This window comes from Leucopleurus acutus (genome assembly GCF_964270905.1).
Source record: "Leucopleurus acutus genome assembly, chromosome: 12".
Lineage (NCBI taxonomy): Eukaryota > Metazoa > Chordata > Mammalia > Artiodactyla > Delphinidae > Leucopleurus > Leucopleurus acutus.
In genome coordinates this window covers 58,714,195-58,732,507 of record NC_139154.1, presented here as the reverse complement: position 1 = coordinate 58,732,507, position 18,313 = coordinate 58,714,195, and the positions used below count along the sequence as shown (strand labels likewise).

At 36.7% G+C, this 18,313-nt stretch overlaps 1 protein-coding gene across 3 annotated transcripts in view; it reads left to right on the top strand.

Annotated features, from left to right (window-relative positions):
- The window catches only part of MAP4K3 (mitogen-activated protein kinase kinase kinase kinase 3), a 189,765-nt gene that overhangs the window by 48,163 nt on the left and 123,289 nt on the right, over positions 1-18,313 (top strand). For 2 of the 3 annotated variants that reach the window (XM_082851871.1, XM_082851870.1), the window contains exon 2: positions 14,258-14,315. In XM_082851871.1, coding sequence (XP_082707997.1) covers positions 14,258-14,315 — 58 coding nt within the window. Of the gene's footprint in view, positions 1-12,496; positions 12,566-14,257; positions 14,316-18,313 lie in introns of those variants that run through there. The other variant, XM_082851872.1, reaches the window with a different exon arrangement.

The window sequence follows — 18,313 nt, the reverse complement described above, 5'->3', positions numbered from 1 at the left end:
GTAGAAAAAATTTTATATACTATGATAACAGAAAAAAATGTTTCTAATATCATTGCTAAGAGTGCTTTGTGAAAGTAACATTCATAGATTTCATGAAGCTAAGTTAGTCTATTTGTCTTATAAATATATTTAAGTTTGAAATTTTGTGTCAGGCAAAAAGCATATGTATGTTCTACTAATAGCACTGTTTTTAGTGAAAGATATAAATCTAGCCCTCAAATAAAGGCACATTTTCCAGTAAATTGTTCACTCATCCCAGATTTAAACAGAATTTTAAATTTAAAAGATGAAGTTGGCTTTTCCATTTTTTTTTTCCTGGATAGATTCTGATTATTACAGGCAAAAATGGGGTTCTCAAATGGATAAGTGCTAGGTTTCATGACTGACGTATTTGAAGGATATATTCTTTTGTAAGATAGAAATTATCTTAACATATTTAAAAATAAACAGAAGGCTGCTAGTGAGACAAAGATTTTATTGGGTAGAATATTTTGTGTCTTTTTATAATTAATCTGTACCACCAATTATCTGAATAAATAAATATTCAGTTTATTTGACATAATATTTGCCACCAGTCAGTTTTCATGGTTTTATTTTCTTATTCACTATATTTGTAGGTGAATCCCTCAGTGATTTAATGAAAACACATTTTCTAACAAGCTCACTTATTTTAGCCCAGAGCAAATTAGGAGGTAGGCATGCCCTAAGCAGCACACTGACAGTAAGAAGTAACCGTCGACAACCTGATGACACAGGAGGAAACCGAAACCCTTCAGATTCAACAAGCAGAGCAGTCAGATTTATTTGGAGAAGCGCATCTTAAACCTTGGGTTATGTACACCTTTGAGATACCTGATGGACGCTGTGGACTTTCTTCCCAGAAAGATGCATAAACATGTATCCAGTTACATTCAGTGTCAGGGGATTCTTGGGTTCCCTGAAGCCCATCCTTGGGCCCTTACCCTTACCATGGGTAAGAATCCATGATTTAGTAAATGAGCAAATAGCTTTACATACCTCTGTAGCCTTTAAGAGCATCACTGTATGACGGTTTATGGATAATTGACAATACTAAGTTTACAGAAAATGTTAACATTTGTGCCACACTCTTAATAAATATACAATATTTCTTCTTTGAATTAAAAAATATACATTCTCCACTTAACGTTTATCCCATTATCTGGAAAACTCAGTCTTCATTCCTTAGGGGTACTGGTTAGTGAGGTGGTATTCTGTATTTGCATAAAATAAGCTACATTTTAGCATTTTAGTAATTGATGTCCCAGAGCCTTTTGCTGTTAGTGAGATTATGAGCATCTCTTCCCAAGCCAGTGTTCAGAGCTGTCCAGTTGGTACCTTGTGATCGCCATGGTGGGAATGTTTACAGTGCTGAAATATGTACTGCCAGTCAAGGCTTGCTCTGCCTCTATCCCCCACTCTGGTTTTTAAACATTTACTACATTCAGTTGATTTCAGTTACCCATTCAGCAAACATTTTTTGAGGGCCTTTTGTGTTCCAAATACTGTTCTAGGTACCAGGGATACGGCAGGGAATAAAAAGCATTTACTTAAGTGAATATAGTTTTCTAAATCTTAAATTCCCAAATAAAGACAGGGAAGTATTGGGAGTTCCTGAATCAGATCATGGAGGGAAATGTGGAGTCAAACAAAAGTAAATGGATGTCCTTGCTGTAGACCTTCAGAATCTTTTAATGTGCTGTTGTTCATTGTTATGCTCTAGGAAGAAAATATAGTATGTACTATGTTCAATACTTACTTAACCAAGGAGCTCTTTTTTTTTTCTTTTCCCAGAACATATCTAACATCTTTTAGAAATATGTTCTGCTGTTCCATGGCAGACACATCCCAGATGTTAGGAATTGATGTATGAAGGGCCTTTACCCAAGGGGTGTAGATCAGAGTGTGGCCAGGATTTCTGAAGACAGACCTTCTCACCATCTGGTTTATGGGTGGTCCATTTGTAGGCTGTAGATTGAATTATTTTACTGATGGTGTCCTGAACCATTCTATTGTATTTTCATTTCCAGTATTTAAATGAAAAAGCATCTTATATAATGAAAAAGCACTGTTCCACTTATACTGTTATTAATTTTAGAAAAATGCTTTCCCTTCTACTCTGCAGTTTCTGATTTGGGGACACCTAACGGTATGTGTATGTGAACTTCTGCCCCCACCTACTCCCTGCTGCTAGATTTCTCCTCAGCACTGGGTATTGCTTGCTCCAGATCCTCTTCCTATATGGGGGTCTCTGAAACCCCATTCATCTACCACTTCACCCTCACTAGGCTGTAGTGTTTCTCAGAAGTGTGGTTGATGGACAGTTGCATCACAGTCACCTGTGTGGTTATTAAAATCATAGGTTCCTGGGTCTCACCTCAGAACCTTTTGATTTAGAATCTGTTATATATGGAGCCCAGGAATCTGTGATTTCAAGTACATCTGCAAGTGATTGTTATTGAATTAATTTCCATGTTGAATTGGAAATCCATTTTTGGCCAGTGTATACAGTATTTCTCAGTTGTAGGTGCTCTTGGCATTTTGGCCAGGACTGTGTCACTGTGTGGCACATTGCAGGCACAGCAGGACATTTAAAATCCTTGGTGCCTACCTATCAAATGCCATTGTCATCCCCAGGTACTGGTACGACCCAGAATGCCTTCACACATTTCCAAAGACTTCTTTTTCTACCATATGGAGGTAGTATCCTCCTTAATTGAGAATCACTGCTATATACTACTTTTATTACTCTAGAAGTTACTCTTAATAATTTTATACATATATCTAACCTAAGACCCCAAATTACTAACTGTGCACTTCCCAAGCAATACGAGGCCCTTAGAACATTTTAACGTCAATTACACCTCATTTACATGCTGTTTTGTTCAATATTTGAATTCCAGCTTTTTAAAAATGACATAAATTAGACATTATTATTATTATTGCCCTGTATAGTCATCAGTATTTGTTTATATTGACCCAAGATTGCCATTTTATTTGATTTTTACTCCTTGCATTTTAGACTTTCCTTCTGAGTTTTTTTTTTTTAAATCTTGAAATATGCTTTAGAAGAATGTATTGCATGCTTTTTGGTGGTAAGTTTGGTTTTTGTTTGGCAAATAATATCTTTTGGGGAATGATGTTTTTACCTGGGAATATAATTCTAGATTGACTTAATTTCTCTTAGCACAGTATTGTGATTTTTATTGTTTCTCCAAGAAGTCTAATTTATTGTTCCTTTGTAGATAATCTGACTTCTTTTCTCTGACTGGTTTTAAACATCACCTCTTTATCTTTGGTGTTTTGCAGCTTCATATGATGTGTCTGGATGTAGATTTCTTTTTTATTTATCCTCCTTATGACTTGTGTCTCCTGAATCTGAGGTCTTATGTCTTCTATCTATTCTGGAAAATTTTCAGCCGCTGTCTCTTGAAATATCGCTTCTCTCCATTTTTTTCTGTTCTTTCCTTCTGAAACTTTAATTAGATGTATGTTCATCTCTCTTTCACGACATGTCTTTATGAGATAAGATGATTTTAAAATGTCTCTTAATCTCTCACATCTTCTGTCTTTGTCTCTTTTTGCTGTTTCAGATCTGTCATTTGGTTTACTAATTCTGTCTTTGTGTCTGCTCCAATTAGGTTTTTTTTTTTTGTTTTTTTTTTTTGCGGTACGCGGGCCTCTCACTGTTGTGGCCTCTCCCGTTGTGGAGCACAGGCTCCGGATGCGCAGGCCCAGTGACCATGGCTCACGGGCCCAACCGCTCCGCGGCATGTGGGATCCTCCTGGACCGGGGCACGAACCCGCGTCCCCTGCATCGGCAGGCGGACCCTCAACCACTGCGCTACCAGGGAAGCCCCGAATTAGGTTTTTAATCTCAAGAATTATATTTTTTATTTCCAGAAATTCTGTTAGGTTCTTTTTTTCCTATCTTTCAAGTCATTTTTGTTAGCCTCTTGTTTCTGGTCCATGTATTTAATACTTTCCTTTAGTCCTGTAAACTTCTAAAGCATACTTAACTGTAATTTTATATTATGTATCTGTTAATTCCAAAATTTGAACTTCCTGCAAATTTAATTTGCTGTTTATAACTTTTGCTGCTCTTGTAGTTTGTTTCCTTATGGTTGGATAATTTTGTTTTAATTTCATATTTGGCTAAAGTAATTTAGGAATCTCCTGGGGCATGGATTGAAGGTGCATTTCTCTACAGAAAATTTGCTTCTCTTTCTGTCAGGTGCCTTTCATTACCACCAACCCAGAAACAGCTTAAATTCATTTCTTGGCTTGAGGTTCCTGGTCCTTGCAAGAAGTGTAAATTTATACTCAACTGAGAATAGGCTGTAATTATGAATTTGAATTTTCAGGGAACCCCCCCCCATTCTAGTGATTCAAGCAGTTGTTTTTTTATTCAATCATTTTGTCAATGGACAGACACCCCCTTCCTCCCCTCCGATCACTGAGAGGTGTGGCCTTTCAGGGGCATTGTTGGTTTTATGCAGTGGTCTCAATTCCATCTTTCACTACATCCAATAAAAATCAAAATTTAAGTCTCTCGATTCTAAGTTTAAGCTAAGGTCATGGCTTTAGCTCTTGCTTACCACTCTGATTTCCTTCATTAAATGCATTCAACAGATACTTTTCGAGCGAATGACTGTTTTCTCTTTGTTTTCGCTTCCTGTGGATTTCTTTCCTTGTGTGTCCAGCAGTGCATTTAAAAGAGTACTTGTTCTATCTTATCTGCCATATCTAGGTATTTGTAATGGGAAGGGTTTTCATATCTAGTCTTACATATTTCCAAAAGCAAAACCTCAGGTGATTTTTATACATACCGGAGTTTGAGCACCTTTGGGTTAGAGATGCTGCTTCTGTCACTTCTGTAGTGGGAAGTGGGAATGTGGTTACATGGTCCCTTATGTTTTCCCAAACTTAATACCACTATTAAGTTTTATCCACATTATTAGTTCATTTGACATTTGTGGTCTGCCAATTACCATTTAAAAGTGGTTTTTTTTTTTTTTTTTTTTTTTTTTTTTGCGGTATGTGAGCCTCTCACTGTTGTGACCTCTCCTGTTGCGGAGCACAGGCTCCGGACGCGCAGGCTCAGTGGCCACGGCTCACGAGCCCAGCCGCTCCGCGGCATGTGGGATCTTCCCGGACCGGGGCACGAACCCGTGTCCCCTGCATCAGCAGGCGGACTCTCAACCACTGCGCCACCAGGGAAGCCCAAGTGCATCTTTTTTTAAAGTTAATGTGGTAGTCTCAATCTGTTTTTTTCTTTTTTGAAATTAGCATCATACAGTCCTAGAAATTTAGATCTTTAATCATCTGCTTTTAAGAAACAAAGAGCCATTCAAGTTAATTCAAGTAAAGAGAGGCTATTGTGAAGATACATGTGATAGGGAACTGGAAAGCTGTCAGGAACTCAAGGCAGCTTTGGAGATATGTTTCTTTCTCATGGTCTCTTATTTTTTTCTGTGCATTTGTTCTGTTCTCTGCTCTTTATTGTCTGTCTGCTCACTGTATCTTTCCAGTTTCTTCAAATCTTTATTTGCCCAAGGTCCTACTTGCTAAGACAGTGGCACAACTTTATGGCATCATTTACACACTGGGTTATATTGCATCGTGGTTCAAACTTCTTAGAGCTGTGATGTCTAATACAGTTGTCACTGGCCACACACTGCTTTTAAAATCAAAATGTGTAGGATCTATGTGCTGAAAATACATAATGTGTAGGATCTATATGCTGATAATGTTTTTATAAAACATTCATGAAAGATATCAGAGAAAACCTAAATAGAGAGTAGTGTTCATGGATTGAAAGATTCTGAATAGTCAAGGTGTCAGCTCTCCACAAATTGATCTATAATTACAATCAGAATCTCAGCAGGGTTTTTAAAAATTAAATATAGACAAGGCAATTCTAAAATTTCTGTGAAAAGGCAGAGGACCTAGAATAGCTAAAGGAACTTCGAAAAAGAAAAATAAAGTTGGAGGAATCACAATATCTCATTTTTAAGACTTAACTGTAAAGCTCTAGTAATCAGGATTGTGTGTGGTATGGGTAGAGAATAGACACAAGATCAATGGATCAATATAGAATCCAGAAATAGACCCACACAAATATGGCCAATTGATTTTAACAAAGATGAAAGGCAATTCAATGGAAGAAAGATAGTCTTTTCAACAAATAGTATTGGAAGAGTTGGACATATACGTGCAAAAAACAAAAAAAGGAAGGAACATTGACCTAAACTTCACAAAACAATATTAACTTAAACAAAAATTAATTCAAAATATATCATAAATCTAAATGTAAAACTTCTTCTTTTAGAAGAAAGCATAGGAAAAAATCTTTATGACTTGAGGTTAAGTAAGGTCTTGGACATGATACCAAAAGCATAATTCATAAAAGAAAACAGTTGATAAATTGGACTTCATCAAAGGTAAAAACTTTTGCTCAGTGTGTTAGTTTGCTAGGTCTGCCATAGCAAAATACCACAGACTGGGTGGAGTAAACAATTGAAATTTTATTTTCTCACAGTTCTGGAGACTGGAAGTCCAAGATTAAGGTGTTGTTAGGGTTGGTGTCTCTTGAGGCCTCTCCTTGGGTTGTAGGTGGCTGCCTTCTTGCTGTGTTCTCACATGGCCTTTTCTCTGTGCACACACAACTCTGGTCCCTTCCTCTTATAAGAACACTGGTCCTATTGGATTAGAGCCCATCCGTATGGCTTCATTTAACCTTAATTACCTCTTTAAAGGCCGTGTCTCCAAATACAGTTACATTCTAAGGTACTGGGGCTTAGGACTTCAACGTCTGGATTTGGGGGGCACACAATTCAGTCCATAATGCTCTGCAAAAGACACTGTTAAGAGAATGAAAAGACAAGATATAGACTGGGAAAAAATATTTGCAAATCATATGCCTGAAAAAGAACTTGTATCTAGAATATATAAAGAACTCTCAAAACTCAACAATAAGAAACATCCCAATTAAAACATGGACAAAAGATAGAAGACACTTCACCAAAGGATGGCAAATAAGCACATGAATAGATGTTCAATGTCATTAGCCATTAGGGAAATGCAGACTAAAATCACCATGAGATACCATCACCTACCTGTTAGAAATGGCTAAAAAGTACAGTCCCAACTTCTAGCAAGGAAGTTCTGGAAGAACTGGAGCTCTCATACATTGCTGCTGGAAATGAACAATGGTACAGCCACTCTAGAAAGAACTTGACTGTTTCTTTAAAGATTATACATATACCCACTATATGGCCCAGTCTCTCTCCAAGGTCTTTTTATAATCTGTACACAGATGTTTATAGCAGCTCAATTCACATTTACCTAAAACTGAAAACAACCAATATGTCCTTCCAATGGTAGTGAATAAAATGTGGTATATCCATACAGTGGAATACTGCTTAACAATAAACAGGAATAAATTAATGATACATGCAGCAACTTGGTGAAAGAAAATAGTCTCAAAAAGTTATATGATGATTTAATTTACATGAAATTCTTGAAAAGACAAAACTGTAGTGGCAAAGAACAAATCAGTAGTTGCCAGAGGTTGGACTGAAGGGAGAATGTAACTTTCAAGGGAGGTTTTGCAGTGCTGGAACTTTTCTGTTTCCAGATGGTTGTTAACTCATTTTATGCAAATCTATGCATGTGTTAAAACTACTAGAACTATATTTTTAAAAGTTGATTGTTTTCCAGTTAAAGCTAAACGAGTCTTGGGGATGTAATGTACAGCATGGTGACTATAGTTAACAATACTGTATTATATATTTGAAAGATGCTAAGAGAATAGATCTTAAAAGTTCTCATCACAAGAAAAAATTTGTAGCTATGTGTGGTGATGAATGTTAACTAAACTTACTGTGGTAATCATTTAGTAATATACACATATATCAAATCATGTTGTACACCTAAAACTAGTACAATGTTATATGTCAATTATATCTCAAATTTTTAAATATTTAAATATCTCAAAAAATTTTAAAGCCTTTCCAATTTAAATATTGCATACACAAATAATTAAATACAGCTCAGTTCTTCAGTTGTATTAGCCACATTTCAGTTGATCAGTAGCTCCATGTGGCACGGGACTACAGTAGTGGACAGCGCAGGTATAGAACATTTCCATTAATGCAGAAGGTTCTACTGGATAGTGCTGTTTTAGAGTGGGGGTCAGCCAGTTTTCTCTGTAAAGGGCCAGATAGTAAATACTTCAGGTTTTGTGGGCCACATGGTCTCTATCTCAGCTGCTCAACTCTACTGTTGTATTGTGAAAGCAGCCATAGACAATACTTAACCAGATGAACATGGCTGTGTTTCGGTAAAGCTTCATTTACAAAAACAGGCATGTTTGCTGACCCCTATTTTCGAGAATCTGATTGGCCTATTTCCTTTTTCATGTCAGCTCACGGTTTATTGGTAGAGTGACCTTATAATTTACCGTCCAAGTTAAATAAAATTTTAATTATAAATTTGAGAGTGAAAGTGGGCATTGTTAGTAATTCTGCTAGGACAGTTGGCATAACCTGCAAATGTCCTGGGCAAACCAGGAATGTACATCACCCTGGCTATCAGTCTTCCTATGAAGTGGTTGCCTTTGTAGTAGGCTCATACCTAGTCCAAGAAACTGTGGAAAAGCAAACAAAACTATTCCTTCAGCAGGGGCTGTGGGTTAGCCATTTTTCTCTGAAATGAGTATTTATATGGGAGGCACCCTGAGGTTTGGCCCGCCCAGTACACTCAAAATAGCCTGTTTTCTGTCCCTGTGCCTTTGTTCATGCTTTTTTTTCTATGCCCTCTTTCCCATCCCTCTTCTGTGTTTGTCGTAATCCAACCCATCTCTCAAACCTCTGCTTAGGTGGTATCTCCTTCATAAAGCCATCCCTGTAAACACCCCTTGCAGACTTAAAAGTCGGTACTTATATTTTATAAAATTCACATGGCACAGTGCCTTAGACCAGGTGCCCAGGCCTGGCTGAGCACCAGAAGCAGCACTTCAGTAGCTTTAAATACAGATTCCTGTGTCTCATCCTAAATCTGTTGATTCAGAAATCAGTGGCAGTGTTTTTATTGTTTTGTTTTTAAACTCCTCATATGATTCTTGTATAACCAGCCAGCTGGTTCGGTATTTGGAATCTGTTAATTTAGAGTTAAATTATTTGATGTAAACATTGACTTTCAGAATTAGAAGGAACCTTCTTAGAAGTAGTCTTTTTTCACTTTCTTATTTTTAAATTGGGGGGAGAAGACACAAGGAGATTACTTGCTCAGATCCCGTTGCGTGTAACTGGCAGAGCCAGCACTAAACTTTGCATTTTTGCACTCCCGTTTCAGAACCTTTCTTCATATTCTCGTTGGACAGCCCCTTCTGAATAGTAAGCTTTGGATACCAGAAGGTGCTTGTATATCGTAGATGATCAGATTTGTTATTGATAGTTATTTAACTCACTTTATATAACACATAGCACTTTTTTTTTTTTTTTTTTTTTTTGCTGCTTAATGATCCATTCTTGATTATGTTGTTTACTCCCATTCCCACACTCAAGGAATACTTTTCTGATAATTGGAGATAACTCAGCAGTTTGCATGAAATCATCTCAGAAAAACCTTTTACCAAATTAATGCTAATATGAATGGCTTCTAAAAGTCTGACTGAATCAAACTGAATTTTGGGACAGCTTTGAAATGTAATAGTTTCCAAGAGCAGGACTAAAACTGAGATCAGCTCTAGATCCGCAGGATTTTTCTCACCAGGTCTAACCTTTCCCATTTGAGAAAGGTTACTGAGGATCTGTGGGAGTGTGTGTGGGGGGTGGGGGGGGAAGTGCCTAAACTTGAATGGGGATCAGGAAAATTCTTGTGGGAAGTGGTAATAACCTAAGTTGAGCTTTAAAAGACGTCTAGAAGTTAGGCCAGGGGAGGGAGTTAGGGAGAGCGTTTGTCTAGGCATTAAGTGCCAAAGGGCAAAAAGTGTGGATAGCATTGGAGATGGCCAGTTGTTTAGTTTGGTTAGAGCATAAAGTGCAAATTAAGGAATGACTGGAAATATAGACAGGAGCCAGGTAGTGAATGGTTTTACAGTAAAATGTTGTATTTCGCAATTGGCTATCCACATGCAAAGGAGTGAAATTTGAGCCCTGCCTGACACCATATAAAAAGTCACTCAGAATGGATCAGAGACCTAAATGGAAGACCTAAACTATAAAACTCTTAGAAAAAAACATAGGAAAAAAAATCTTTGTGACCTTGGGTTCCAGGCAGTGGTTTTTCAGCTATAATACTCAAAGCACAAGTAACTAAAAATAGGTAAGTTGGACTTCATCAAAATTTAAAAGTTTTGTGCTTCAAAGAACACCATCAAGAAAACGAAGACAACTCAGAGTGGGATTAAATATTTACAAGTCATGTAATCAATAAGAGGCATATCAAGATTTACAAAGAACTCTTACAAGTCAACAATAAAATTGACAATTAAAAATGAGCAAAGAATTGGATACACATTTTTCCAAAGAAATTCAAATGACTAACCAGCATATGAAAAGATGCTCAAGATTGTTAGCCATGAGTGAGTTTTAAGTCAAACCACAGAGAGACAGTACTTCACATTCACTAAGAAAACAAAAGTTAAAAAGCCAGGTAATAATAACTATTGGCATGGATGTAGAGAAATTGGAATCCGCATACATTGCTGGCGATAATATAAAATGGTGCAGCCACTTTGGAAGAAAGTTCGACAGTTCTTCAAAAAGCTAATCATACAGTTACCGTGTGATTCAGCAATTCCACTATTAGGTCTGTATCCAACAGAATTGAAAACATAGGTCCACACAGTGTTCATAAAAGCATTGTTCATAATAGCCCCAAATGGAAACAACCCAAATATCCTTCAACTGATAAAAGGATAAACAAATGTGGAATTGCCATGCAATGAAATATTGTTCAGCAACAAAAGGAATAAAGTACTGATATGTGCCGCAACATGGATGAACCTGAAAACCTTATGCTCAGTGAAAGAAGCTAGTCACAAGGGACCACATTTTGTATGATCCTATTTATGTGAAATATCCAGAACAGTCAAATCAATAGAGACAGGAAGTAGACCAGTACTAGTTGTCAGGGTCTGGGAGGGGGAGGAGTAGGGGAGCGACTGCTAATGGGTCTGGGGGTTTCTTTCTGGAGCAATGAAAATGTTTCAAATTTAGAGAGGAATAATGGTTACATAATTATGTGAATATACTAGAAACCGCTGCATTGTACACATTAAAAGGGTGAACTTTATGGTATGTGAATTACATCCCAATAAAGCTGTTATAAAAAGTGCTGTATTTAGTAAGTAATTTAAATTCTCTGATAGGGAATTTGAATTTGTGTCTTTAAAGCAATGGTGTGTACTCCTGAAGAGTTTTAAACTCAAGAACAACGTGATCTGAACATCACTTTCAGAGCATGTGAGAATGGTGGTCAAGTCAATGATGTGGCAGAAGACTGGGTCTAGAAGCTGAGAAATACGTATCCTCAGTTTTCTGCCCTGGGCAGATCTGTAAATTTTATGTTACTGATACTGATTTAGAAATTTTTAACTTTATACGTGGTAATATGTTATAATATTTACCTTGCTCTCATTTTTTTCCTAATCAGTTTCTCTAGGTGATTGAAAAAAGAATAGCAGGTACAGAGTATTAGAGTTATTATTAATTTTTAAGTTTACCTGTGTGTAACCTTGGCTGCTGTGAGTTTAGAGACAGCAAAATATGACTTATTTTAGCCAGAGGACCAAGATTCTTGATGAACCATAATGCTTTAAACATCTTCCATTAATAAACGTAAGGATTTTGATGGGGAAAAAGCTCAGAAATTCAGGTTTACTGAGGGTTTTTTGTTATTCTTCTTCCCTTTTTGTGATTTATCTTGTCTGTCAAATAAGTTACATATTGGAGAATTCCAATATTTTAAAACTTTTTATCCTTTAGAAAATTCTAGACTGATTTAAATTTTGAAAAATTGTATTCATAAGTCAAGCCTATAGTAAATAATTGACTTTAGTAAACTAGTTATCACTAGTTTACTGTCATAGTTTTTCTGTTAAATATGTGCTGGTGTAACCATTAATAAATCTATTTTTAGAAGAGTACATTGTGTACTGCAGCCATTTTGGACACTTTGTGTAACTTGTCAGTAGAGATCGTGCCCTCTTGTGGTAAGCTGGGAACAGAATTTCAGCTGTAAAAGTAATCACCCTAGCTTTCTTTGAGTTCATATATTTTGCTAGTGCATACTCTGAGTTTATTTTCAATAAACAGAAAACAAAACTATAGCAAAATTTTTAAATTGAGAATTGGAGAGAGTAGTATGTTTTGTCTTATTTTATTTGGAGAAGTGCTAAAGAAGATGTGGGTTAACGGACAGAGTATCAAGGAGGAGCCTAACAGGGAAAAGATTTCTCAGTGTGGAAAGGCAACGCGTTCTGAGAGTGTTTGAGAAGGTTTATGACTAACATTGTTGTGATACCCCGAATATTTTACAGGTACACTCTGCCCCATCCTCCTTAGAAAATGCTCCCAGAATGTCTATTCCGTGTGTGTGTGTGTGTGTGTGTGTGTGTGTGTGTGTGTGTGTGTATACCTTCTCATCCTAGGGAAGGGAATAAATATGTGGCACTATTTGAACTGTCTGTCTCATATAATGGAAATTAAGTTTAGTTTGAAATAAATGTTGAAATCTGTTTTGAACTGCCTGTAATAAGTTGGCATCCTAAGTGTTTATTAGTCATGGGGATTTTTTTTTCAAAAGGAATGAATTTTCCCTGAAAATTTTATTTTAATGTTTTCTTAATTTATATTTTTTAATACCTTCGTTCTTCTTTGAGTTTAAAGGTTAAATTTTATATTTCAGCAGTGACTGTGTCCCATATATATCTTCTTAGAAACTGATTTTTTTTTGTTTTTTAATGCCCCAGTATTCGTAGAAGGATTCCGACGTTAATGCTGTTATCATCCCTTGTGGGTGATTCACTGATCTTTACCAATCCATTAATAAGAAGTGTTACAACTAAGTATTATTCTCATCACATGAATGAATTTTTCTGTGATCAGGGAATTACGTATATTGGTCTTCATTGGTTGATATGAAAATCAGTTTATTAAGTTTCAGTTCATAGTTTAAAATATTATTTTGAAAATTCTGATTCAGTTATAGAACATTTTAAATTGACAAAAATAACTGCCATTTTTATACAAATTGAAAAGACAATTTCTGCTTATTTATACCTAATTACAGCTGTAAACACCAGCAATCTAATATTTATGGATTGATTTTTTTTAATATTTTTATTTTTAATATGTGGCTTGTAAAGATATATTTGGTTTGTATTAACTGCACTTATTTCATTGTACTATAAGGTGTGTTTAAACAGATGCAGGGAGGTTGTTTTTACAGTTAAAAAATGGTGCTTGCTTTTCATATTATGAAGTTTCTAAATTTACAAGTTTAAAGCTAGTTAATTCAAGACTTTAACAAACCTTTGAATGAATGGCAGTAGAATGTAATGCTTAGAAAAGCTCAGACTCTAGCGTTAGACTGCCTGGGTTAGAATCCGAGCACCGTCACTGACTAGGTAGATGGCCTTGGCAAGTTCTTTAACTTCTTGGTGCTTCAGATTCCTCATCTGCAACACGGGAATAGTATTAGTACCTACCTCATAAGATTGTTGTAAGGATTAAACGAATTAATATAAAAACACTTAGAGGGCTTCCCTGGTGGTGCAGTGGTTGAGAGTCCGCCTGCCGATGCAGGGGACACGGGTTCGTGCCCCGGTCCGGGAAGATCCCACATGCCGCAGAGCGGCTGGGCCTGTGAGCCATGGCCGCTGAGCCTGCACGTCCGGAGCCTGTGCTCCGCAATGGGAGAGGCCACAACAGTGAGAGGCCTGTGTACCGCAAAAAAAAACCCAAAACACTTAGAATAGTGCCTAATGTATGTATACTAAGGTCTGTGCTTCTGTTAACAATATTATTATCACCATTATTAAATTTATACATAGATTAATGTTGAAATTCATTTTGAAGAATGTACTGTTTGTTTTGTAAATATAAATCACTTACGCAATTCTTGCTTTAAAAGACTTTTCTGAATAATTGAAAATAAATAAAAGCTAAAATTACATTTTATGAAGTTTTTATGAAAGCTTTTTTCACAATTATCTTTTCTTTTCTTTTAGGCACGAAATGTTAACACCGGTGAATTGGCAGCAATTAAAGTAATAAAACTGGAACCAGGTAAATTCATTGAAATTTGGTGTTTCTTATTGCTCTCAACCACTGGATAGCTTTCAGGCTTGTTTTAATGATGTTTGGTCAACCTTCCCTTGTTGTTCCCAACATCTGGCAAATAGGACTAATGTCTACTCTTTCCCTCACCTCTTTGAGACCTGTAGACATGTTGCCCAGTTCTTCCCTGAAAAATAGCTAATAATCGCAGGAGGGAGGGGAGCTCCCGAGGAGACTTTGTTCCTTCTGGACGCAGTTGAGCTCCCTTGTCACACGTCATTAGTGGTGTATTTCCAGGTTAACACTGTCCAGTGATGAGGGGCAGTGTGATGCAGTGGAAAGAATGGAACTGAAATTTGCTGGTTGTAGTCCAGCTCTTCGTGTCCCACTGTCTTGCTCTGTGAACTTGGGCAGGTAACTTAAGCTCTGAGTCTCAGTTTCCTCAATAAACCTAGCTCTCATATTTCACAGGTCGTTAAGATTGTAATAGCTACCTTCCACCTTTAGTAGCTTGTCAAGCCTCTAGGACTGCTCCATATTTTTCATCTGCTTCAACTGTATTCTATACCTGAATTCCCCCTGCTCCCTGCAAACATAGCCTTCCCTCTTTTTCTCCCTCCCACCGTAAGTAAGTAAGTGTACTAGTGTCTAGACTGAGTTCCACGGCGATGATAGTGCCTTTCTGAGGGTGCCTTTCAGTATGGGCACAAATACATCCAGTAATTTTTTTTTTTTAAGTGTAGGCAACTTTTTCTATGAAAGTCGAGATAGTAAAATATTTTAGGCTTTTTGGACCACAGGTAGTCTCTGTATACAGTTCTCTCTCTCTTTTCATCCTCCTAAAATATAAAAACCATTCTTTGCTGAAAAACCATTCTTAGCAAACCAGGCCACCTGTGCTTGTAGTTTGCCCACCCCTGATTTAGATCATCAGTAGACTTTTTAGAAGTGCTATTAAGATGAAGTTTGAAGGATGTGTTGACTGACTGTGATCAAACCACACTCAAATATAATGAATTAAAAAAATACTTTTTAAGTTACAGGTATTTACAGATTTTTTATATTCTAATTATATTCTAGCATCACATGACAAAGCTTTTTCTGTTCTCTGAATCTCCTGTTGTTTAGCGGAAATTTGAAATTGACAAAATCTGAGGTTAAGAAAGAAATTAAAGGTTTGACATTTGAAGCAGGGCCTCCATTTTTTTTTGTTGTTTTTTTTCTTTAGCGGTACGCGGGCCTCTCACTGTTGTGGCCTCTCCCGTTGCGGAGCACAGGCCCAGACGCGCAGGCTCAGCGGCCATGGCTCAGGGGCCCAGCCACTCCGCAGCATGTGGAATCTTCCCAGACCGGGGCACGAACCCGTGTCCTCTGCATCGGCAGGCAGACTCTCAACCACTGCGCCACCAGGGAAGCCCCAGGGCCTCCATTTTTAATCATTAAGAAGTGGCTATGTTATTGATGAAGTAGTCTCTAACTGGTAGCAGTATGTACATATATCATTCCTTCAAATCAGTTTAGTGCCTCCTCTTTCAGGAAGCCTTCCTCCCCTGACCCCCGCCCTGACTAAGATGACTCCTGCAGGAATAGCTCTGGAATACCACTTACCACAGCTGTGCTTCCAGAGTCGTCTTTCTTTGTTCCTAAGTTTTAATCGAATTTGTGTCCACAGCACTCAACTTAGCGTCGGTGCATAGTACACATTCAGGACATCTTAAAATTTCCTTTAAACAATTAGGAACTTAAAATCTTATTGTTCATCAAGTCATTTGTTTACTGATTAGTGAATTTTGTGTGTTATGTTCATCTTGAACACTGCCTTGTATATATAGATCATTGTAATAAAATAAAACACAATTAAATAAAAAAGCTTATTCCTATTCTGCCACTCAGAGATAACAAGAGTTAGTACCATATATGTTATTAGTTATACACTTAAATTTAGTTTATATTGGATTCCCTACTTGTGTGTTCATAGAAGTCACCTGAATTTTTTTTTTGGCTGCGTGTGTGACTTACAGGATCTTAGTTCCCCGACCAGGGATTGAACCCTGGCCCCCTGCAGTGGAACCCGGAGTCCTAACCATTGGACCGCCAAGGAATTCCCCCTGAATTTTTCCGTTTAATTTCTTTATTTTAATTTGTTTATATCCTGTGAGAAATGTTTAACTTGTTGGTGAGCTTGAAGTATATGGCACAGTGGTTAAGTGCACAGACTCCAAAGCCAGACTACTTTGATTCTAGTCTGGCTTGACCACATTGCTTAAGCTTTTCGGATGGACCTCTGTTTTCTCATCCCTAAAATGGGGATAATAATAGTAACTTCCTCTTAACGTTGTTGTAAGGATTAAGTAAGCTAATATATCTAAAGCACTTTAAGAGTTTATTTAAAAGTTTCTTAATTTGCCATAATGACGTAGCAATTCCACTCTTGTGTATCTACCCACACAATTTTCACACACACATGTTCACAGCAGTGTTATTCATAATAGACAGAAGCTGGAAACAACCTAACTGCCCATCAACTGGTAAATGAATAGACAAAATGTGTCCATACAGTGGAATACTATTCAGCAATAAAAAGAAACAAACTGTTGATACATGCTGTGACATAAATGAACCTTAAAAACATGTAAAAAGTGAAAGAAGCCAGATAAAAGAGACTACATATTATATGATTTCATTTATGTGAAATGTTTAGAAAAGGCAAATCTCCAGAGTCAGAAAGTGGATTCGTGGGCTGATGTATGTGGCAGGAGGATTAATAATTAATGGGCATGAGGGATCTTATTGGGTAATGGAAATATTCTAAAACTGATTTATAGTGAACTTGGTGAATTTACTAAAAAAAATCATTGAATTATGCACTTGATATGGATGAATTACATGATTTTAAAATACGCCTTAATACAGTTATAAAAAATAACCACAATACCATTGTAGTCTCTTACGATATTAATAATAGCTTCTTAATAACAAATAGGTTTCACACGTTGTAATTAGTTGATGTGTCTCAAATTTCTTTTATATCCATAGGTTGTGCCTTCATCTCTGTTCGTCTTTTTCTTTGCCTTTTGTTTGTTTGAAGAAACTTGGTTATTTGTCCTGTAGGATTTTCCCTCAGTCGGGGTTTTGCCAGCTGCCCCCCTGTAGGATCATTTAGTGTGTTCTTCTGTGAGTTAGTGGTTAGTTCTGGAAGACTGGTAAGATTCAGGTTTGATTTGGCATGTGGTGGAAGAGGACAGCTTTGTTGGTGGTATTATGTTCTCATTTTTCTAAATTACAATTCTGATATCCAGTCTTTGACATTTTGAAAAACAGAAACTAAATCTGAAATAGTCAAGTGTAGTGGGAATGATTTTAAGAATTTGCATCCAAAGTTTTTTTTTTTTTTTTTCTTTATAACTGATATCCAGTTTGAACGTGAAGCTAGATGAAAACTTCTTTGGACATTTGGACAAAATTGTTTACTTAAGTGTGAATTTGGTCTAAGTATCTCACTGGGGCTTCTAATCTTATTCCTGTGGCTTTAATTTAGATTTGATTTTCTCAGTTGTTCTTTGATTAAGCATCAGTCTATAACATTTTTTAACTTAAGTTGCAAGGACAATGTTTGATCATTGTAATAAAAGTTAAAAAATACAATTAAACAAGAAGAAGAAGCTAAACATCATTCATCATTCTGCCACCTCTATGAACACTTGACTTTTAGTGATTTTCTCCAGATTTTTTTGTGTATTTATGTACAGGCATACCTGGTTTTATTGGGCTTCACTTTACTGTGCTTCACAAATACTGTGTTTTTTACAAATTGAAGGTTTGTGGTGATCCTGCATTGAGCAAGTCTGTTGGCACCATTTTTCCAGTAGCTTTTGCTCACTTTGTGTCACTGTGTCACATTTTGGCAATTCCCATAATTCAAACATTTTCATTATTAGTATAACGTGTTATGGTCATCTGTGATCAGTGATGTTAATGGCAAAAAGATTACGACTTGCCGAAGGCTC